The sequence below is a fragment of the Heliangelus exortis genome, chromosome 2 (assembly GCF_036169615.1).
Source record: "Heliangelus exortis chromosome 2, bHelExo1.hap1, whole genome shotgun sequence".
NCBI classification, from domain to species: Eukaryota; Metazoa; Chordata; class Aves; order Apodiformes; family Trochilidae; genus Heliangelus; species Heliangelus exortis.
In genome coordinates this window covers 135029730-135053607 of record NC_092423.1, presented here as the reverse complement: position 1 = coordinate 135053607, position 23878 = coordinate 135029730, and the positions used below count along the sequence as shown (strand labels likewise).

Sequence of the window (23878 nt, the reverse complement as noted above, 5' to 3'; positions counted from 1 at the left end):
GAAGAATGATGCTTTAACTGAATTCTTGTATGGCATAACTAAAATGTATTGAAAAAAAATATATTATCAGAAGAAACAACACAGAGAATCTCTCCTACTAGGCAACTGTGAAAGAATTCATGCTTTTCCAATTTTGAAGGAATGTATAGGTAGATAATGACAGGAAAACATTGAAAGATGTTAATGTTGAGTTGGCTTTTAAGTTTCTGAGAGACCCAGTTTCTTCACTTGAGAAGCTCATGGTAGTAAACATGCTCACCTTTATGCATGTCATTCTTAGACTGCAAGTCCAATAGATTTATTTATTTCTTGAAGGGTTTTTTGTTGGGTTTTTTTGGTCCTTTTTTAACCTATTAGATAGGAAGTACTTGTTTGATTTTTGATAGTGTCTTCTTGAGTTGATCTGCCATAGAAACTGATCTCTAGCTCTTCCAGTTTCTTTCTTAGACTGGAGTTTTATCGTCATCTTCTTACATAACTGCCCTCAGTGGACCTCACTCACATGGTTCATATGTTACAGATTTTGTAAATTTTCCAGTCTCACTGTAAGCACTGATTGTGTTTACATGCATATTCTATCAAATATCATCTTGGTATCAAAAAAATTTGGACAGGTGGACTAGGTAATGTGAGTGTTATTTATACTTTTTCAGTTGATAAAAATAGTTACCAACCTTGCAAATTCTTCAGTCATTTCAACCTCCTGCAGTTTCTGCCAGTTAGTTTTGATGCAGTTATTTTTTAAGTAAATTGCATACTTCCTACTCAGTTTTCCCTCTTTCTCCTCAGAGTTTCCTCTTCCTCTTTTCCTTGTCCATGATTATTTATTTCACAAACATTCTTATTTCTTATACAATCAGTAAGTGGTTTTTGGAATAGTTTGTAAAGCTGTTACCTACTATCACATCCTCCTATTCTGAGATGTCTTCGCAGGTTACTGTATTGCCTTTCATGTCCTCATTACTAATTATCTATGTCTCAATGAAGCCCAGGTACTTCCCATATTTCATCAGCCTATATTGTGCTGACACAGTTCCTTTTCAAACATTTAACATATCTAACCCCCTTAAATATAATTCATGTTCTGTTCAGTATCAATCTTCTATAGTAGCTCTTTTTACCATAGATACATTTGGCTTGATTACCCAACAGAAGTTTATCTCTGGAATGTGTGTTCAGTCTATTTAATTTTTGTCTGCCTTTGCAAATTGAACTAACTATTACAGCACTAAAAACCCCAACTGTAAGGAAAGAAAAACAGCTCATTCTTGCAACCCAAACCCTGCAAAGAAAAAAGAAAAAAAAAGAATTTTGGTATGTGTTTCAGCAAAAAGGAATGCTGTGCTTTCTTGGATCAAACCCAGATTCGAAGATCCCAGCCAAATCATTTGTAATATCCTATCATTATCAATCCTTGGACCTCTTTCAGCCTCTTTGCAAAAAAGCCTGTTTTACAGAGTTATAAACGAGCCTTAACACATTAATTTAGATAAATGAAATAGTATGCCAGGTTTTTTTTTTTTTTTTTTTTTTTTTTTTTAATAGGTAACATAGCAAAGTCTGGAAATTGAGGTAAAGATCTATGGCATCCATCTGTGGAGGGTCAGATAATACTGTGATTTACAAGGTCACACAGAAAAGCTTCTATAATGTAGACTTTTCAGGAGTTACTCTTAAGTTTTAATCTTAAAACACCCGGAGAATGGCATGCACAGTGTGACCAGTCCTGTAAGCCATGGATACACATTAAAAAAAATATCAAGGCGAATGCAGTTAGGAAAGCTTGTGATTTTTTTTTCAGGGATTATACATTAAGAAAAAGTTTAAATAAAGACTTAGAAGCTAAGATCTGGTAAGTAATGATGTGTACAAAAAGTGTGTTACGAAAGTCACCTTGTATTTTGACTGCAGTAGAACTGAAAGGTGATTACTGTAAACCTAATCCCAGAAAAACAGTTAATTCAGGTCCTGATAAAATTTAAATATAAGTCTGGGCAGACTTCTTTGAAATCAATGAATCCGTGATCCGATTTCTTGATACGAGTTAGAAATCAGTGTCCTGCTACTGTTCAGTATTAGTGGTGCACTGATTTCCCAAAGACCAAATTAGGCAGGAATATTTTCTGAGGAACTGTATCAAAGAAAAAGAAACAAGCAAACAAACAAAAACCTTTTCTCCACAAGGAGTTAAAATAAGAAGCTATCTTCTTCTGTTAGGTTACAGCAGAATTAATAGAGAAAATCAAACCTTGCATACTTTTGAGGTATTCAGATTTCTCAACTGATTTTTTAAGAGCCTCATATGCATGATATGTATGTACAAAAAATAATGGAGAAATGATAATGAAAATACAGTGACAAGTGCCATTAAAAATAATTTACCTTGCCATGTTGTTTGGTTTTATGTCAGCTCTTCCCTTATTCCCACATGAGTAAATACTACTTTTACATTTTCACAGAGTATCAGCCCACCTACTTTTAGTTAAGCAGTAGGTTTTTGTGTCCCAGTGCTTTACACTTAATGGCACTCCTAGTATTAACTGTGCCACGACTAGGAAATATCACTGTTCATGTAATTTTTTATTAGTAATGTAGTTTATATTACATATAAAAGAAGCTTTGGTGAATATTAGTCCATCTGAATATAAGTATAATGAAGGAAAAGGAATTTGTGCTTTTCCCCTTTTATCACATTTTCCTTTTGTAAGACTTCTCAAAATGCTGTTGTATTTGTTATTGTGAAATTCTTGTCTAGGTCATGTGCATACAAGTATCTTTATATAGTTACTGTGTAGTTTGAGAAATAATGCTGTATATAATTTTGTTTTTAAAGCTTCTATCTCATTTATAATACCAAAAAATTGAAGTTTTCTTAGTACCTACTATAGTGGTGATAAACGTGATGATATTCCTCCAGATTTCATTTTAAAATATCCTTTAATACAAAATTCATTATCACCATATATGTTTTTTTCAGGACACTGATTTTCAGTCTATTTGACACTTACCAGAATTTCTTCAATAGTATCTCTGCTTTTGGGTTTATTCCTTCTTAATTGGAGGGGAAAAGAGGAGTAGTCCCTAAATGTCATTCATTTTTGGCACAAGCATTGAGGAAACACAATAAATCACTTATCTAGTGTGCTTCCCTATCAGTCTTATTTAAGGAGTAGGATTAATAATAAAGCCACCTTTTAATTAAAAAACATAATGGTGATCAATAAACAACTAATAAGGTAAAAGGTTCTCTCTGAAGACCTTTGTGACACCATAGCTAGGTTGTCAAGTTACAGCTTATGGAAACACTTTGTATCTATGACAAACCTTTTTAAAAAAGGAGTGTAAGATACTTATGTGAGAGAAATGCCTTAAAAATTGACTATTTTCAGCTATGTTCAGGCCTTGAAACAATAATTATATTAAAAGAGAAGAATTAACTGAATATACATATTAATTTATTGAGTATTTTAACTTTTTTAAATTGAAAAACACCCCCAGTCCTCCCCTCAGAAAAGCATAAGATAACAAAGCAAGTTTTCCTGGGCATATTCCCTTTTTTATTTTATGCCAATTTTACAACATCAAATGTCAGCTGCATATGGAAAAGTATGAAGTCTGAACCCAGCACTATAATTTCATAAATAACCACAACTAACTACCTAGAGGGATGTTTTTAGAATTATTTTATTTTCTTACATTAATTTGAGAAACAGATGTCAGTTAAAGGAGCAAATGTTCATATTTATCTCATAATTTCATTGTCTTGTTACATCCAGAATCTTCTTACTGGGAAGAGAAAACACTCCAGTTATATGGAGTAAAGACTTTACTGCTAGCCTACTTAAAAATTTAAACTTCTAACCTTTTAATCAAAGCACCAAAAGCCCCAGCTAATACTGATGTATTTATGCATTCCTAGTCAAAATTAGTACAGGAAAACCTTCGTGTTAAGATAGTATTTAATACAAGAAATCTTACCAGTTTCTTTGGTACTGTGCTTCCTCTTCTAATACCCCACTGGTTCTAAAGTAAAAAATTTGAGACTTCCTCAGGAATAATGAGGGGTGGGGGACATCCACAACAAGTCGTTTGTATCCTGGTGTCTTTGTCAGGCTTGTAATTAACCTTTTGGCTTTTCTTCTAAGTTATTTCTCTATCCCTGTCATTATTTCCTGGCTTCAGTTAACATAAAGAAAATCACAGAATGGTTTGGGTTGGAAGGAACACCTTGTTCTTACTCACTGCATGGGCAGGGATAGATACTGTTTGTTATACAGTGCCTTGGTTTGCCAAACCTCCATGGTACAGAAGTCAGAAGTGAGGTCACAAAATAGTCACTTGACCTCCAGACAAGAGTTAGAAGATGTGAACAATCTTAGCCAGTAAAAGCCCAGAGAGAGCTTAATGCTGTGCACTGTCAGGATAATACATAGTCTGCATTTTACTACTAAGAGCAGAAAGATCATACTGGATTCACTGTATTTGTCAGGATCCTTATAGCTAAAAGAATGGAAAAATTGAGTGATATCTATTTTTAAAAATTTCTTCTCATGTCCTTGTTTGATTTTAGCTTGGGAGCAACAGTCCAGTTCTCATGCGATGAAGATTATGTTCTACAAGGTTCAAAAAGTATCACCTGTCAGAGGATAGCTGAAGTTTTTGCTGCATGGAGTGATCATAGACCTGTGTGTAAAGGTAAAGAGGAATTCTTACTCTTGCAGTGTTTTGTTAATTTCACTTCTCTCTGTTGTTGATAGCCAATCCTGCTGAACTAGTATATTGTAAGTACCTGAAGTTTTAATCCTGTTGTCCCCACTTTCCTAGTAGAAAAGGTCCCATCTATACTGTTTTGTTTAATACAAATATTGTCTGTGTTTCACTATTTTACTTGGAACTTATATTATGAAGTTTACTTCATATTGAACTGATGAAAGTCTTATCACATGCTAAATATTAAGATTTACTAAGATTTCAGAATTGCACGTATTCAATTTACAATCAGTAGTTCATGAAACATCTTCATCACATATTTACTTAGCAGATGAGAAAGACTTGAATTTAGGATTGATAAGGACTAGAGAAGTCTACACCTGGTTTAACTCTATCTGATCAGATAAAAGGAAAAAACAAAAAAAAAGTAAGAGAAGAAATATATATTGGCACATATATTTGATGTGCCCATACAATGGATGAATTCAGAAATCCTACAGGAAGGATGAATACCTGAATTAAGGAGTGGAAGTATAAGTATGCATGTATATTACTTGTGTATTTAATGAAAAATTACTGTGTTCTTGGATGTGTAAATTGTTGTAAAAGCAAAGCCTAATAAGAGTACAATTTGGGTACCAAAGAGCACTTGGGTATGGGAAGCAGAAGGGACATTTGTTTTTTAAATCAAGGCTACGGATGGAGGGAGCTGTGAGATGTTTCTGAATGGTGGGAGAGGGCAAAAAAATCAGAGGGTGGTGTCCAGATGGTGTGTAGTGTAATTGCATAAAAACAGAAAAAATAGGTTGGTGTGGTTTTTTATTTGTTTGGGGTTTTTTTGTTTGTTTTTTGGGTTTTTTAGCGGGACAATCTTAAACTGGACTAATTACAGACAAGAATGAAATGCTAGATGGAGGTTGGAATAATGAGCTACCCAGATCTGAGATGAGGAAAAACATAATAGGTGTTAGAGCTGCAGAAATAAATGTGCAATGGATCATGGCAGTATGTGCTTCAATAATAGCATATCACATAAACAAAAAGTTAAATTGTGTATGTATAAATATACATTATCCTAACATTTTATATCCTATTAGTGTGTACTATTTGTATGTATAATAAATAGAAATTGCTAAAGAGAAACACATAAATACAAGCAAGCATGAATTGCAGAATTACTCATGTAATGCTTATGAATGAAACCTTTATAAGAAAACCAGTAAGGCTTTATCTGCTAGAGTTTTTCAGTGCATTCACATGTCTGATATTAGATACCTACTTACGATTATAGCCTTCAAATCTTCCAATGAAGCTGGGATTTGTATAAATGTATCTAGGTATTCTCAAGCACTGTTAAACAGTGTGACAGCATCTATTAATCTTGTCTGGACTGCTTGATGGAGTGGAGGAAATTTTTGGGCATAGTTGGTTAAATCAGGAATTCTGTCTCCCATTCCAAGTTCCTAAATTATTAAAGCTCTGCAATTTGAGTAGTGCTGATTTTTCTCCACTATGGAAATTAAGTTGCAAGAAAACTGTGGACCAGTGAAAATAGAAGAAAATATTAAGAGGCTTAAGAATTCTCTAAAATAAACTTAATAAAAACATAAACTTAATATACTTAATTTAGGGTGAGTGGTGGACGCTGCGTACCTGGACTAATCCAAAGCTTTTCATACAGTTTCCCAAAGCCGCCTCTTAGAGAAACTGATATGCTGTGGTCTAGACAAGTGGTCAGTATGGTGACTGGGGAAGTGGCAGACAGGCTGCACTCAGAGAGTGGTGATAAATACCTCTTTTTCAACCTCGCTGCTGGTCTCAAGCAGGGTCCCACAGGGATTGATAGAGGCTCAGCATGGTTTAATATCTTTTGAAGTGACCTTGATATTGTGATCAAGTGCACACTGGTGAAGTTTGCAGATGACATGAAATTGAGTGGGCAAGTAGATACTCCAGAAGGGAGAGCCACCCTTCAGGAAGACCTGGACAGGCTGGAAGGGTGTTATGAAGGTCAGTAAGGACAAGTATAGGGTCTTGCACCTGGGAAAATGTAACCCAGGAGTGCAGCACAAATTTGGATCCACCTGACTGGAGACCAGCCTGGTGGAAAGGAACCTAGGGGTCTTGGTGAGGAATAAGCTCAGTATGAGTCAACAGCATGCTGCAATGGCATAGAGAGTCAACAGGTTGCTGGGTTGGATCAACAAGGGCATCACCGTCATCATCCTACTTTACTCGGTGCTTTTCAGCCCACATCTGGAATACTGTGTTCCTTTCTGGTCCCTGCTATACAAAAAAATGATGCAGACTTGAGAGGGTTAAGAGAAGGGCCACAAAGATGATCAGTGTACTGGGAAGCCTGCCATACAAGGAGAGGCTGAGAGAACTGGGTTAGTTCAGTCTTGAGAAGAGATTTATAGGGGAATCCTTATTGCCCTGTTCCAGTGCTTGAAGGGTGGCTACCAAGATGATGGAGCCTTATGTTTTTACAAGGAAATACATAGAAAAGATGAGGGGTAATGGGAGCAAATTACTTCTGCGGAGACCCCAGTTGAACTCCAGAAGAAAATGCTTCACTATGAGAACATCTGGACACTGGACACTCCTAAGGGAAGTGGTGGATTTCCCAACACTGGATAGTTTTAAGATTCAGCTTGACATGTTACTGGGCCATTCAAAAAGTTCTTGTCTTTCATATTCCACATAAGTGGTGACATAAATAGTAACTGTACTGCAACTCTTTCTGTCCTCGGGGTATTATGTATTTGATAATACAGTTTATTAATCTGCCATTTAAATCACTTTAAAAGGAAAGCATACTGCAATTAGCATTTCATTTATCAATACCAAAATACAGTTTCACACTGACAGGTTTTTTTCAAAATTGTCTTGAGACATTAAAGTGTTACCAGCAGTACTGTGGTAAGACTGGGATATAGGCGTAGCTGTTCGTAAGTTTAGAAAGGCACCTCAGTAGCTTTTGGGGACTGTGGCCTTCAAGCATAAATGGTTGTTAAACATACTGCTTTTCACTTTTGTCTAAGTTTGGATTTTGGAATAGCAGCAGGTATCAAAATACTTAACTATAAAAGGGTAACCACATTCTTCTGTCCATTTTGGATTTTTCCCCAGAATGACATTATTTAGGACTAACATTGTATAATGATTTACAAATCATGATTGTAAAAATGTCTAATGATAAAGTAATCGCAAGTATTGAACTAGAAAGATAAAGCAATAAATCCTTTGGAAGCATTTTGAAAAATTTCTATCTGAATGTGAAACTGCCAAATGTGTGTTAGCTAACTATACAAACTCACTCTTTATTCATACATAGCACGTATTCACAATCAAAAGGCCAGTGCTTTGATTCTTTGCCCTCATAAACTTCATAGTATTAGCTTAATTCCACCCTAAGAAACAAAGGACTAATGTTAAGGAAGTTACTAGGAATTAATACAATATTATATGGTGAAAAAACAGACAGATGGAAAAACATTGTAGTTTTTCAAATATGAAATGATTTGAATGTCAGTAGTTTCATTAAAATTACTGATTCAAGTACCACTGGTGTGCTGTAATTTTGGTTCTTTAGATTAAGGAAGTGTTTCAATTAGACTCTTAAATATACTAAAAATGGAATATAAATATTTCTTCTAGACTAATAATTACATCTTCTCTAAGTTTAATACACAGAATATACAGTAAACATTTTGAAAGAATTTTACATAAGTAGCATAAATATTGTTTAGTAACATAAAGAAAGTATCTGTAAAAAATACATGTGCCTTTGCTTGTTGAACTTGCACATTTGCATACAAAGCATTTCGGCAAACAGATTAGGAAATAACTCATTACTGTCATGTGAACTGATGCAGCTTTGCAGATAAGAAGGGCACAGGTGGGATACCGGATACTCCCATCTTCTTTTCTTCAAAATGCCACATAAAAGTGCTGCTTTATATAGTGTTTGCTTTTATAACAGTATACCTTATAATTGTTTTCATTCAGTTACATAAATAACATTTTAGACACACCAAAAATCCCACAGTAATGATTTATTTTTCAAAAATGGTATGTGAATATCAAGTTAGTTACATTAATATACAGTAATGGGGCAGAGGTCTAAGTGGGAATTTGACAATTCTCATCATTACATTTGATTTGAGATCATAAATGCCCACAACTTGCTCTCATATGGCATATGAGTGGGCAATTATAACTGCCTGCCAAAAAAAGAAAGATTAACTTTCCTTAGGGGTTATCATATAAAACCAGTTGGAACTGGCATAAGATCAGTTTCATAAATGTTAATCTGGAATAAGTCTGAAGCATTTTCAGACTATAATAGGAGAAATATATTAGGAGTTTGAGGAGGAAAACTGGTACACCATTTCCAGATATTTTTACTCCAAGTATTAGAGAAACCATCAAGAAAGGGTGTCATGATGACATGAAGTTTGAGGGCAGGCCTGGCTACATTGAGCATGAAATGGTGAAATCATTAAGGCAAGAAGGAGGCTGTGAGCAGACTTTGACCTCTTCAGGCACTTGCTTGGTAGGGTACTGTGGGATAAAATTCTGGAGGTAAGAGAGACCCAAGAAGACTTATCAATATTAAAGGATCACCTCCTCCAAGCCCAGGAGCAACGTGTACTAACAAAAAGGAAGGCAGGCAAGAATGCTTGGATGAACACATTTTTCCTGGAAACGCTTAGGTGTAAGAAGAAAGAGTACAGAGTGTGGAAGAAAGGGCAGGTAGCATGGGATGAGCTGTCTGAGCAGCCAGGGGTCAGATCACAAAAGCTAAACCCCTTACAATTAAATCTTGCCAGAGACACCAAGAGTAACAGGAAAGACTTCTACAGGTACATCACTGATAAAAGGAAGACCAGGGAAAATGTGAGCATTCTCCAGAAGGAAATGAGAGACCTGGTCATGGAGGAATATGGAAAAGAATGAGATACTCAATGACTTTTTTGCCTCATTTTTCACTGACAAGGGTTCTGGCTGCACCACCCAAATTGCAGAAGGCAAAGGCAGAGACTGAGAGAACGAAAATCCACCCACTGTAGGGGAAGAGCAGATTCAAGACCATGTAAAGAACCAGAAAGTGTCCAGGTCCATAGGACCTAATAAGATACATGTTCAGCTTGTGAGGGAAGTATTGCATGAAGCTGCAAAACTGCTTTCCATCAAATTTAAGTAGTTGTGTCAGTCTGGTGAGATTCCCACTGACTGGAAGAGAGGAAACAGTCCCCCTTTTCAAAAAAAGAAAAAGGAAGACCCAAGGGAGCTGCAGGCCAGTCAGTCTGAGGACTCACCTGTGCCCAGCAAGATTATGAAGCAGATTCTCCTAAAGGATCTGATGAGGCATATGGAAACATGCATGTGACTGGTGGCTACCAACATGGCTTCACCAAGGGCAAATCATGCCTGACAGATTTGTTGGCCTTTTGCAATGGAGTTACACCTTCATTGGACAAGGGCAAAGCAACTGATGTAATCTACCTGGACTTGTGCAAAGTGCTCGACACTGTCCTCCACAAGGTCTTGGTCTGTAAATGGAAAGATATGGATCTGATGTATGAAACACTCAGTGCATAAGGAAACAGCTGGATGGTTGCACTCCAAGGGTAGTGGTCTTGATCTCCAATCAAGTGGTAGCTTGATCTCCAAATGGACATGTGATGAGTGGTATTCCTCAAGGATTTGTACTGGGACTAGTGCTGTTTAACATCTTTGTCAGCAGCATGGATAGCGGAATTGAGTTCACACTCAGCAAGTTTACCCATGACACCAAACTGTGTGGTGTGGTCAACACGATGGAGGGAAAGGATGCTATCCAGAGGGACCTTGACAGGCTTGAGAGGTGAGCCCATTCCAGCCTCATGAAGTTCAACAAAGCCAAGTGTAGGGTCTTGCACTTGGGTGGGGAAAATCCCAAGCATGGATAGAGGCTGGCCAGAGGATGGATTGAGAGCAGCCCTGCGAAAGAGGACTTGGGGGTGTTGGTTGACAGGAAGCCCAACATGAGCTGGCAGTGTGCACTTCCATCCATTTTCATTTTTTTTATTTTTTATTTTTTTTTTAAATTTTATATGGTTTTTAGAATGTGTGTCACCTGTCATCCTAGAAAAATAGCAATCTGTCAGGTAGAGAGAGTGAGTGAGGAAATACAGCAGAAAATCAAGACACTTGCCCCAGTTTGGTTTATGGATAAGGTATAGTGAATAGGCCTCATGCAAATCTTGTAGCATGCCATTTTTACAGGAGAGCAGAACAGTGCCTTCCCATTCCTCCTGAGAAAAATAAGATGTTCAAGGAGAATCTTTGCTCTGGATTTTATTGCACAGTGAGTTACAGTTGAAGTCTGTTATCTGAAACATGAAAATTTATGCAGTTAGTTATTTATTTTGTATCTCAAGAAATGCTTAATAGATGTTGCTGTAATAACATGACTGCTTATGTCAACTTTTCTCTGAGTTGGGATTCAGTATTCCCCTACAGGGCAATGCCATTATTATTACAAAGCCAACTTCCTTAAACAGAGACAATTATCTGCTTTATGAAACTATTCACCAGTTGATATATCTCTTCCTCTCATTTACGTTTCAGGAAAGGAAACAGATAGATCCATTCACAGTTGGTCGATTGGCCTTTTTATTTTCATGCTTGCCGCTCCTGTTTTCTGCCTGCTTTTTTCTCAGACCCTGTGAAACATTTATGAATGCTGTCTTTTGTAAGTCTACTGGCAAGTAAGCAACAAATTCTGCAACAAGTACAGTATTTTGGGAAAGCTCATCTCATCTTTCGGAAGAAAAAGTGTTTTTGAAATAATTCTTTTTATCTGATAAAGCTAAAGGAGAGACATAATTTATGGTTTAAACAATGATAATCCAGTTAATAGGCAGGCTACAAAGTAAGTAATTCAGTTTTTTAATAGAAACAGGAACAAATTATACCATACTGAGTTCTGACAACACAGATTTTTTACTTTGTATTGCTGTTTTGGTCAGTTCATTTTCCTGACTGAAGTGATTTTTTAAAACATCGATGAATTGATTGACTCAGTTTCTTTCATTTGATAGATTGTGAATATCAGTTTGTTTATTATGGATATCTTGCCTTTATATATATCTTTAATTACCTATAGTACATTTTTAAAAAATCTGTCTTTGCCTCACTTCTGTCTCAAATGCAGACATGTATATGGGCTTCTTACACATGTTGCTGACTAACAATGTATGTGTATATGTATACACAGACCCACATATAAATAGGGTTCAAAGTGGTCCCAAAGGATCCACACCACTTCCTTACCCCAGCTGTATTTATTCCCAAAACATATTTGTCTAATATATTTTATTTCCAAGGAAAGCATTCTTAGATGCTATTCAAGCAATCCAAGCCCTCATTAGCCTTGCACGTTGAAGAATTTTTCTAATTCAAATGTGAACTGAATTTACTGCACTTAACTTATTTCAATAGGTACTTTATATAAAGAGCAGATCACCTAATCTTTCTTTTCAGTGGCTTATTATATTCTTCAAGAATACCTGCTCCTCTTTAAACTAACCAACAACAGTTCAGTCAGTCTTTCCTCACAGATCATATTTATAGACTTCCATCCTTTTTCCAACATTTTTCCAGTGGGTGTGTGTCCTTAAAATATAGTTTCTAAAAATAGGCTTAGTATTTTAGAAGGATCTTCCCCAATGCTCAGTGGAGAGGATGTTATTTCTCACATTTTCACACATTTTTCTACCTATAACTATGTGTGTATCTTCCAATTCAATTGTCTTTTTGTAACAGTAGGATAATATTTACTTAGGTTATGTTTCTGAGCCACTGTAACCCCCAAAGACTTGCTGCCAAATTATATAATACTGGTACTGTGTTCATCAATTGATTATTGCTGCTTTTGTGCTTTGTCCTATACTTGTCTCTACTAAATTGCATCCCATTTTAATACCATTTCTTCAGTTTTTCATTTTTAATTCTAATTATGTTTGCCAATGTATTCACAGTCCTTGCCATCTCTTCCTTAAATGCAGATTTAATAAGTATGCCCTTCATTCTGCTGTCCAATGTGTTATTGAAATACTTTGAAACCTCATTCAGTTATTCTTTCCTTTTAACACTGAAACAGTGATCAAGTAGCAGATAACTCAAGTCTGGATGTCAGGAAATCATCTGAGCTCTTGTTTCAAGCATGGCCTTACATTAGGTAATCCATGGCTGTCTCAAACCAAGTCTTCACTGGTTCCTGTGAGAGATTCTAACTCTTCTTTCAGCAAACTGTTTCAATGCTTAAGTTTTCATATGAGGCACAATAATTTTTTTCTTGAATCAAATGAAAATCTTTCTCCTGAAGAAAATTGGGCCTGTTGCCTTTTATTCTGTCTCCATGCATCCCTGGGAAGAATGTATCTCTGTGTTTTCTGTAACTACCTTTTAGCAAAGGACTGGGATTAGATTCTTCCTTTAGAGTTCTTACCTCTGGTTTCAACAAACCCAGTTCCTTTAGTCTTTCGTCATCTGTCAAGTTCTCCAGTATTCTTGCTGGTCTTCCACTGCACACTTCCCAGTTGCTCAGTATTTCTCTTAACCTGGAGAAAGAGGAAGGTTAGAGAGGTAGATAACAGGAACTTACTGGTCCTGAATCCAGTGTTAGGCCAGCCAATGGGGGATGGGGGAGGTATCATGTCCCGTGACAAGACCCAGATGGCAGCCAAAGGAGATTTGGACTGGATCCCCTTGCCTTCTAGTCTGTTTCTCAGAGAGGAGCCTGGGTGTGTCTGGATCCAATCCTCCTCTCAGGCCTGGGTTTCCCAGAGAGGGTAACCACAAATGATGATGGCCCAAAGGAAAACTCAACCAACTGATCCCCTTTGATCAGATTAAGGTGAAACAACACTCAAGGTCTGTATTTGAACGTAAGATTCAACTAGAACTACAGAAGGAATAAAAATTGATACTTTGATTATTATATATGCTCAGGCTGTGCAGTCAGAAAGACTGATTATTTAGATCACAATTCAAGCTGTGTAACCTGAGAAAAAGTTGTGGTTACTTAATGATTTTATTAAAGAGAAATAGAAAGCAAGAGAGTAGAAGAGTTAAGAATGAGAGAGAGAGAACAGAAAATCACCAGTCCTGGATCCAGTGTTGGGCCAGCCAACGGTGGAGAGTTGGTGTCAATGAAACCTACCAATGCAGCCCCTCATTTTACAGGCCTGTTCCACTTAGTAAGTGTGGTTGAGGCATACCAGACTGAATCACCAGAGCAGACATCTGTCCACTTCGCTCTTCAATCCTTTTGTCTACCATTGTCTCTGTATACAGGTCCCAGGCCATATGCAGGCCATTATTTCCATAGGCACCAGGCAGTCCTTTAGGAATGCTAACAAGTATTTGCCCGAGGGCTTACGTGGTGTTCTGACACCACTCTGTGTGGCCCAGTCCCTTAAAATGATAGTTGTAGAAGAGCAAAGGGAGAGGAAGAAAGAGAAATAAAGTTATAGGAAAGTTACCCATAAAGATCAGTGGTGTGAAGTTCTGCCAAGTGGCCACCTCCCATGTAGTTTGAACCTCTTGATCAAGGAGTTGTCTCAGCAGAGTCAAGAGTCTCCAGCTCTCTGGGTGTCCCCTTTATGAAGGAACTCTCACTTCTTAAGTCCTTCAGACTGAGACAAATGCATAATGCATCCCACCCATTACAACACCTTCCTTTGACCTCTGCAGTATTGCTAGTTTTCCAAATAACTTGTGATCTGTCTGTTGCAAACATGCTTTAAAATTTTGTGAAGGACCCAGTCAGGCATCTTCCTAAATTCAAGGTAAGTATAGCTGTCTTCTTATACACTGAGGATCATTTCATCATAGGAGGCAACCAGGTTCACCCAGTTGTACTAGACTTCTGGAGTCCAGGCTTTATTCTACAAGTTGTTTTTATCATGCCCTTCAGGGTCTAATCCCTGTGATGCTATTTTCATTGCAGCAAATGGCAACATGAAGGGTCATGACTACAAACAGGTCTTTCAAACAATTCTGTTCCACTCTGCTGGGAGTTTTACTTCACATGGTCTTCCTTCTGTAAAGTCTAGTGAAAAAAATAAAGAAAGAAAATTACATATTTGCCATGGTAAATGGCAGTAATTTGTTTTTCCTGCTGGTCGTTCAGTTTATTGGTGTCCTATGAAGTATATTAGCAAGTTGTTCCAGGAACTGCATCACATTATATGATATGCCATTGTATGGCAAAGTTATGTCTCTTTAGGTGGATAAGAGATGACTTTATCCTTAAAGGAAAGTTAAAATAATGAATTTTAAAGACTTAAAGTAGTCTAGGCAAAATATAAACAATAATGCTGTAGGAAATAATCTGGGTTTAGATAAGTGGATAGGATAGGTATTTGATATGGAATGTGCAATTTTCATAACTCTACAGATAATTTAAATGATAAATAGACATGCTTTAAACATAAATCTTCATGGGAATATGGTATAAAAATGAGAGAAGTTTGTTCAAAATATGTTCTATTTTTTAACCTTATTAAGTCCCTTGATGACCTGTTTTTTTCTGTCTCTTTCTATTTCCCTTTATCTTTGACAGTATAATGTGACATTGTTAGATGAAAATATCACACTTGGATCATTTTGTGTCTGATTCCATGTCAATTAAAATTCCATCCTTCCAATATGAAGTACTGAGACAAGCAGTGAAGAGCTATTCTAATAGGTAGATAAGTAGTTAAAGAAAGGGCTTTTCCATTGTTATTGGGAAGATTTATGTCTGGTTTTCTACATTTCTTTGTTTTCAAATTTCCATTTCAGAAATTCACAGGAAATATTAATGATATAACTGTAACAAACAAACAACTCTCAAGAAAGCCTAATTCTGTCAGTCACTTAAGAAAGTAGCAGAGATTGTAAACATTTCCCAAGAAAGAATTTATGGAAATAGATATTTTAGATTTTTTTCGTTTCAGATTAGGATTATATATTGGCACTCTGATATTTTTGAGTTTTAAAAAAAATGAGCTGTTCAATCTTCAGTGAGCTAAAATTCCATAATAAATTGATACTAGTGAGAATAAAAAGCATTATGTTGGCATTAAACTTTTGAGTTCAATATATTAATAAATTAAGAGCATGACTTGCATACAATTAGAATTTTTGTTTAGTTTGTTTAATCAGTGTATGACTTACACCGTATAAAATAAATTCTACCAGCTGAATGCTATCTCTTGAGGCATCCATCTGTAAATTTTATTAGAGATAACTCAGCATTTCTTTTTAAAATATAGGTTTGATTTTTTTTTTTTATTTTTATTTGATTATTTTTTAATTTCATCTCAGTCATGACAGGACTGACTTTTGTATGTAATCATAGTTAATTGTTTTTGCTTAATTTTATTCTCCTTTAGAGGTTATATGATGTACTTCCGTATGCTAAATTGTGATTCATGATTTCTCAGTGTAGGCTTTCATTAACTTCATGGTTTTCATATTTTTTCTGGCAGTAAGAAAGCATATCTATGCATTGGTAGAGTAAGTTTCTATCTTTCAGAAAGTCTTGTAGTTACAGGAAAAACAGAGAAATAGACAGGAATTTGTGTTTGATCAAAGCTGAAGTTGCTTGTCAGTTCTACAACTTCAGGTAGGAAAAGTTAACCAATTCTAAAAAGATTTAATCACACAGAACCAACACTAGAACTTTTATTGACTTTTGCAAATTATGATTTGGTTTTCTATTAAAATGTCATTTACAAGCAGAAAGGACGTGGTTTATTTACTTCGTGTTATTTCTGATCTGAGATGCCACATACAGTAAAAATAGATATCAGTTTGGTTTTAGTTAAGATATGGTACTAGAACTAACCATGCAGACTTTGATTAATAAAAAATGCCACTTTTAGTCTTGTAAGTCTAACCAGTTCCTTTCAAAGTTTTCAGTGCTTCAATCATTGCTTCAATGGGTTGAACAGTAGTTTTGGCAGAAAACATACTGACATGCCATACATAGATATTTATACACAAAAATGCACAGTGACAGACATGATCTTTGTAGTATATAAACTCTTGTCTTTCAAGATACAGGTGAAGGTAATGACAAGTTACTTCTTGAAGTGTTTTTTTAAAAATAAATAGAGCACTTTCTCCCTACTTCTCTTACATTCTTTTTGCTTCCAGTGCATTTTTTTAAAGGCTATATTGTTGGACACAAGTTTTTTTTCACTTTATCAGAATAAGCAAACATGAATATTCAGCCCAGGGGGCAAATTGCATCCTGGGCTACATCATAAGAAATGTGACCAGCAGATGGAGAGAGGTGATTCTGCCTCTCTGCTCTGCTCTCCTCTCCTCTCCTCTCAGAAGAACCCATGTGGTTCTGACCCACTGTGTCCAGCTCTGGAGCCCTCGACACAAGAAGTACATAGAGCTGTTGGAGCAGGTCTAGAGGAGGGCCACGCAGGTGATCAGAGGGCTGGACCACCTCTCCTATGATCACAAGCTGAAATAGGTGGGGTTGTTCTGCTTGGAGAAAAGGCAGCTTCGAGGAGACCTTGTAGCAGACTTCCAGTACTTGAAAGAGACCTACAGGAAAGCTGGGGATGGACTGTTTACAAGGGCATATAGCAATATCACAAGGGGCAATGGTCTAAAACTAGAGCAGAGCAGATTTAGATTGGATATTAGGAAGCAGTTCTTTACTGTAGGGGTGGTGAAACACTGGAACAGGTTACCCACAGAGGTAGTGGTGGCCCCATTGCTGGAGACATTCAAGGTCAGGCATGACTGGTCTCTGAGCAACCTGACCTAGTTAAAGATGTCCCTGCTCACCTCAGGGGCAGTTGGACAAGATGACCTTTAAATGTCCCTTCCAACTCAAAGCATTTTAGGATTCTGTGATCTTGTATGAGGTGGTTCTCTTTCTGGTCAATGGTATTTTAATCCTTCACATCTTGATTAAGATAGAGCTTGGTTTATGAATCTGCTACATGCATTTTGTATGTGAATTAAAAGGTGAACTTTCTTTTTGCAGTCAAGACTTGTGGATTCAATCTTCAGGGACCTGGAGGCACTTTCACGTCACCCAATTTTCCATTCCAGTATGACAGCAATGCTCAATGTGTGTGGGTCATCACAGCTATCAATACAAATAAGGTGAGTTTAAAATTCTGGCTTTTGCTTTAAAGAAAAGCAAAATGGCTGGACATGTAAGACCATAAAATTTTTCACTAGTGCAATTTATCTCTACAGTTCAGCTGTTGAACTTGGTGCATTGCAGACACTTCTAAGAAATGGCTGGTGTTAGATGGGTGTGAACAGCTGTAAAAAACAGTGGTTTCTCCTAAGTATTTTGCTTTTTTGCATGCCAAGAAGATGCTCTCATGTTTTTATGTGATTGTTTAAATGAATGCTCAGAAGTAACCACCGGATCGTATGAAACAGTGTCATGGGTCTGCTAACATTTCTCTAATCAGTAGAGCTGTTTGTGTTTAAGACTGTGTGTATCACATTTGGCCTTAGACTATGTGAGAAACCAGTGAACTTCCTGAATTCACTTTCATTTCATGAAGGACTTATAAAGATATGTAATTTATTTTGTTGTCTGAACCACTGTATTAAAATGACATGTACTTGATACCAACATTTTAATCCAAAACTACTAGGAATTCTGAGAATGCCAGATGAGTCAAAGTAAAACAATAAAATTAAGTTTGAAACCAATTGTCTTTAAATTCAGGAGCTAGACACCTGTCAGCAGTGGCTATATTCTGTTTCCAGGTGTATCGTTTTATCTAAACTGAGTGTATTGAACTTGTTTAGATGTAATAAAACAAAAATTACCTTTACAGCTCAGAAATGTTTTACAAAGTACTATCAACATCTGTCTTTGCTCGTACCTCCTGATGTCCTACCTCTGATTTCTGTCTTACATTGCCATCTGCAGCACACTCCATTAATAGATTAGAGAGGCTTAGAAGGCCTACCCCTTTCCACCTGAGCTTTTTAATGGGGAAGCCAGAGGACTCAGTGATAACCCAAACCCAGTTTCAGAAATTTGTTTTGACCAAAAGTGTTTTTCACTGAAGTATTCAAAAAAATGTCAGCATTATTTTCCATACAAATTTTCAATTTCTGCTTTTAAGGAACTTGGAATTTACATCTGAGTGCAGAAAATTAGTAAGTGAACAAATGTTTTGTCTCTGGTTGTCAGTGTGGTTCAGAGTTGTTCAAGGTTCTAATGGACTTCCGGAGATCATCTACTTGAACTCTGCTCAAGCAGAGCCATATAGAGGCCATTTAGAGGCCATGTAGAGGAAATTTACTATTTATTTATAAAAAACCCCCACATAAGTAGTGAAGTAATACTGACTTCTATTTTACTGTGGTTGTGGAAAATCAAAGAGCAGACCATTTGGTAGCCCAACCTAAGGAGTACAGTGCTGCCTTATATTCAGCTTGCTATCAGTGAGGCCCACACTGCCTTTTCTGCAAAGCTCCTTTTCATGGTGCACTGGTTGTGTACTGGTGCACTGTGTTGTTCCTCTTGGGAAGCAGAAACTTCCATTACCCCAGAAACTTCCACTACCCTTTGTAGAACTTCGTGATTTTCCAGCCTGTCAAGGTCACTCTGAATGGCAGCACAGCCTCTCCTCTTGGTTCTGTATCATTGTGAACTTGCTGAGGTTTCAGTCAGTACCATTGTTGAGTTCATTAATGAGATTGTAGAAGAGGATTTCAACCATTATTGACCCCTGGAATATATCATGAGTGGCTTCTTTCCTCACTGTGCCTTTGTCTACCCGAGCTTCATCAGTTTCTATGTAGGAATGTAGGAATGTTATGGAATTCAAGTGTTAAATACCTTACTGAGTTTCAAGATCAGAATCTGCTGCTCTCCACTCATCCACCAGACCCATCGTCTTATTGTAGAAGGCTATCAGGTTGATTAGGTATGATTTCCCCTTCATTAATCCATGCTTGCTACTTTCAGGAATCCTGTCCTTAATATGTTTGTAAAGTGTGCAAGAAAATTTGCTCCATCATTTTCATACAAATCAAGCTAAGGGTTACTGGTCTGGAGTTTCCCAGATACTCTTTCTTGCCCTTCTTGATGATAAGAATGAAGTTTTTATTCTTCCAGACCTTAGCAATTGCTTCCTGATCACTGTGACCTTTCAAAGATGATTGACAGTGGCCTCACAAAGACATTGGCCATTTTCCTCAGAACCCATGTGTACAGCCCTTCAGGCTCTGTAGACTTCTGTATATCCAACTTGTTTTAAGTATTCTCTGGCCTGATCCTCCCATCAAAATAAGTCTTCCTTGCTCCAGACTTTCCCTCTGCTCTCAGAGACCTGGGATTTTTAAGCAAGTTTTATCAGTGAAGACAGAAGGTATTCAGTACATTGCTCTTTTCAGTGTCCTTTGTCACCCTGCACCCTGCCCAATTCTATGAATAGCCTCTGTTTTCTGTCATCTACCTTTTGCTGCTGACGTACCTGTAGAAGCCCTCCTTGCTCCATTCGTTTAACTTACCACTTAATTCCATGCGGACTTTGGATTTCCTAGAAATATACCTGCCTGGTCAGAGGAGTGTCTGTGTACTCCTCACTGTCCTGACCCTAATGCCATTTATTTTACTCTTCCATTTTATGTTTTAATTTAGTCAGGAGCTCCTAGTTCATTTATGCAGATCTGCTAGTACCTTTTCTCTTTTTTTTGTTCATTAGTCTCAACTCATTTTTTCATATACAGCAAGCAGGTGATTTTTGCCCCTGTTGTACTTACCTATGGCTACTCTGGAATCAGCTAAAGCTTTGTTGATCAAAGTAGCAAAACTATAGTTCCAGGAATCTGCCTGAAAGAAGACTGGAGAAAATTGTGCATCTCTGCTGTACTCAAAAGGGGCAACAGAGTTCAAAGTTCTTTGCTTTGGTCTGGAATATGATTCTCATATTATTAACCCCTTGGATCCATAGGAAACATTTGTGTGAATATCTTCACAGAAACAAGAAGAAATATTTCTAAATTAAGTAACTATATTAATCACATCTGGTAAGGGAAATTATACTTTAATATCTCATGGGATGTTGTACAAACTCATTAATTAGGTTTTCGACAATGCTATGAATTACTGGTAATTTATTCTGACATTAGGTAATGGAATCTTGTAATTTTATGTTTACATGTTGAATATGCTAAAAAAACCCAGTGTTTTTATAGGTTAATGCCTTTGTCCTGAATATTTAAACTTGTTTTCCTTTCATTGTTTCTGTATCAGAACAGATAAGTGAGTACTATTTCATAGCAACAAATGCCTGGAAATAATGTTCATAACCTCTTATGATATTATATTTTGTTTGTCTCAGATATGAACTGCATGCACAGAACACAGGTTGAAGGTTGAATTTTACAGTTACTTGGATCTTACTCCAGACTATATTTTTTTCCTCAGGTCCTATTATGACCTATTCACATATCTAGAAACATAAAGTTGGCTTATGTGTAGACTGAGAATCCTTCCTATAGGAAGATACCAATTGGCAGCCTCTGAGGTAGAAAATGGAAGCCGAGAGCAGAATTTTTTTTTTTTTTTTTGTAGATATTTATGTAGGAAAACCATAAGTAGAGGAAGCTAACGGTTTCTGATAATGGTTTCTGTAATGGTTTCTGATAGGCTTAACAGAAACAGAGATTTTTATGTATCATAAAACATAGCATGATAGAATCACATAATGGTTTGGGTTGGCAGGGACCTTAAAGATCATTTAGTTCCAACACCCCTGCCATGGGCAGAGACATCTCCCGCTAGATTAAGTTGCTTAAAGCCCCATTCAACCTGGCCTTGAACAATTCCATGGAGAGGCATCCATAGTTTCTCTGGGCAACCTGTGCCATTGTCTCACCATCAACATAGAAAAGAATTTCTTGCTAAAGTCTAGTCTAAATGTTTTTGTTTTTTTTTTTTTCTTTTTTTTAAGATAAAGTGTCTTTTAATTTACCTTCACTAAATATACACAATTTCTCATCTGACCAGGGTAAACTCTGCATTAATTAGCATTTTTTGCTAAAGCTGGCAGTCATCACAATTTGGTGTTCTAAATGTCAGTTCTTGAACTTAAACAATTCTAATGAAAGCATTTTCATGCTGTTAGAAAGCAATCAAGATTTCTGTATTGTGTTGTGTGAATGACAAAATGTCATTTTGCTTTCAAAACTCATATATGTACTGCTGCTTGTAGTGACACAAATTCTGCAGCTATTCCTTGACCTTCTTCAGGTGAATTTTATAACACAGAAGGAATGATACACATGATAAAATTCCAGGCTGTGGAGGCAAGAAAGCTGTTACCTGCTATTACTATGCATGTTGTAGAAAAAGAAGCACAAAGAAACCATTTATACAATGAAAGGCATATGTAGATTTGTAGATCATAAATCTTTAAATTACCTGTTTGATAGGTAAAGTGAAACCCTGTGGCAATTCTTCATTATGCTTATTATGGAATATCTTAATTAAAAAAATTCATAAAATTATGCTGCTTCAAATGCTCTAGATATTTTGCAATAAAAGAATGGTAAATCAGTTACTTCATTCTTATTTAAAATCTTAAAATTTATATTTTTTTCTATGTTGTTTATGATAATAATAGTTTGCTATATCCCTCTGCTTTATCTTAACAGAATAATGAAGTAAAAAGGATGTTTCCAGCACTGTACCAAGGCATAATAATTGGTTTTGTTTTTTCACCTGCTTCCTTTCCCTCTGTTACAAAGTAAAAGTTTGAAAGTTGTATAATTTCTTCCACTTAATATGAAGGACTGTTGTGTGTTAGACAGTGAATGCCCTGGTTTGTTAGGGATTTTTTGCCATATATTCACAGAGCTAAACTAGACCTGTAAGGCAGTAATTGCTAGGTAATTGCTATCATACAGTGTAAGCATGCTGAAACTAGCTTAGGCCAAGAGAAAAACAAATAATGCTGAGATGCTCATTGTCAGGTCAGTACAATTTCTGTGGTTTTTTTCACACCTAGTGAAAAGTAATGAAAAGTAATAGCAAAAATGCTATTTTCTGGGCTGTATTGCAACCTCTAGATCATGTTTGCTTAGGTAGCCTGTGGGATTTATTTGAAAATTGCACTTATGACACCTGATGTTGCCTTTCAGAAGGATGGGCTATAATAATCAGGTTAAATTATCAGTGAAATCAGAATTAGGACTAGAGATGAGCAGAGCTCAAGTCTTATGAACTTAACTTGCTGATTCTTTTCTAACCCATAGTGGCAGAAACACTGGGGAAGACATTCATGCTAGAATTACAATTTCTGACAGCCATATTTACGCCACGTTGTTCACCACCATGTACTAAGGAGAAAAATAAGCTAAATGGTTCCCTTTTCTAAAATTGCAAGGAGAAATTAAAATAAATAAGCTGATTGCTAAATTTAAATAAATCTGAAAACAATCACTGTTATGTTAATTTTATATGTCAGGAGCTTAAAAATATTTTTACATGACTGCTATATTTTGTTTGTTACTGAATTTTACATTGAGTGTATTTCAAGCATGAAAGTATTGTTACAGCCTGCATAATGATATCCTTTATAATGGATTTTGTAGAATATAGGTTTCAAAAGTTTGCCAGTGTTCACATTTTTGTCTTTTCATCCATTGCATTTTGAAGAAATTTTGAAATTAATAATAATTTATATCTGAAAGTATGGAGATAGTGGGATTTTGGTTTTTCTTTTAGGTTTGGATTTCTAATTATTATTTTACAAGGGTTTTTTTGGTGCATTTCAAATATGTGTTATAGTCTGAATTTTATTGTAATGGCACAGCCTACAGAAAATTAATGAAATCTGTTTCCATCTGCTACAGTCCTTTACTTTCTGAGAAACAGCTGAAATAGTTCAAAATACCTGGGAAAATCCACTGAGTTTTTGTGCTTTTTGGGCCAAGCCAGAAATCAGCAAATAAAACCAGCAAAAAGATGTGCATTTACAGTTAATTTACCACAGCTGTGTTATTTTGTTAGCTGTGTCAAAACTGTCAGTGCAGCAGTTCCTAAACTTGGTGTAAAGCCCAAGCCCTTTTGGCTTCCATATTTATTCACATTATCAGTAGAAATCTCAAGCAGGCTGAG

The 23878-nt window shown here is 36.3% G+C and overlaps 1 protein-coding gene across 2 annotated transcripts in view; it reads left to right on the top strand.

Annotated features, from left to right (window-relative positions):
• CSMD3 (CUB and Sushi multiple domains 3) overlaps window positions 1-23878 on the top strand; it is a 544465-nt gene that overhangs the window by 232146 nt on the left and 288441 nt on the right. For both annotated transcript variants that reach the window (XM_071738231.1, XM_071738232.1), the window contains 2 exons: window positions 4571-4695; window positions 17762-17883. In XM_071738231.1, the coding sequence (XP_071594332.1) occupies window positions 4571-4695; window positions 17762-17883 (247 nt within the window). The remainder of the gene's footprint in view (window positions 1-4570; window positions 4696-17761; window positions 17884-23878) is intronic.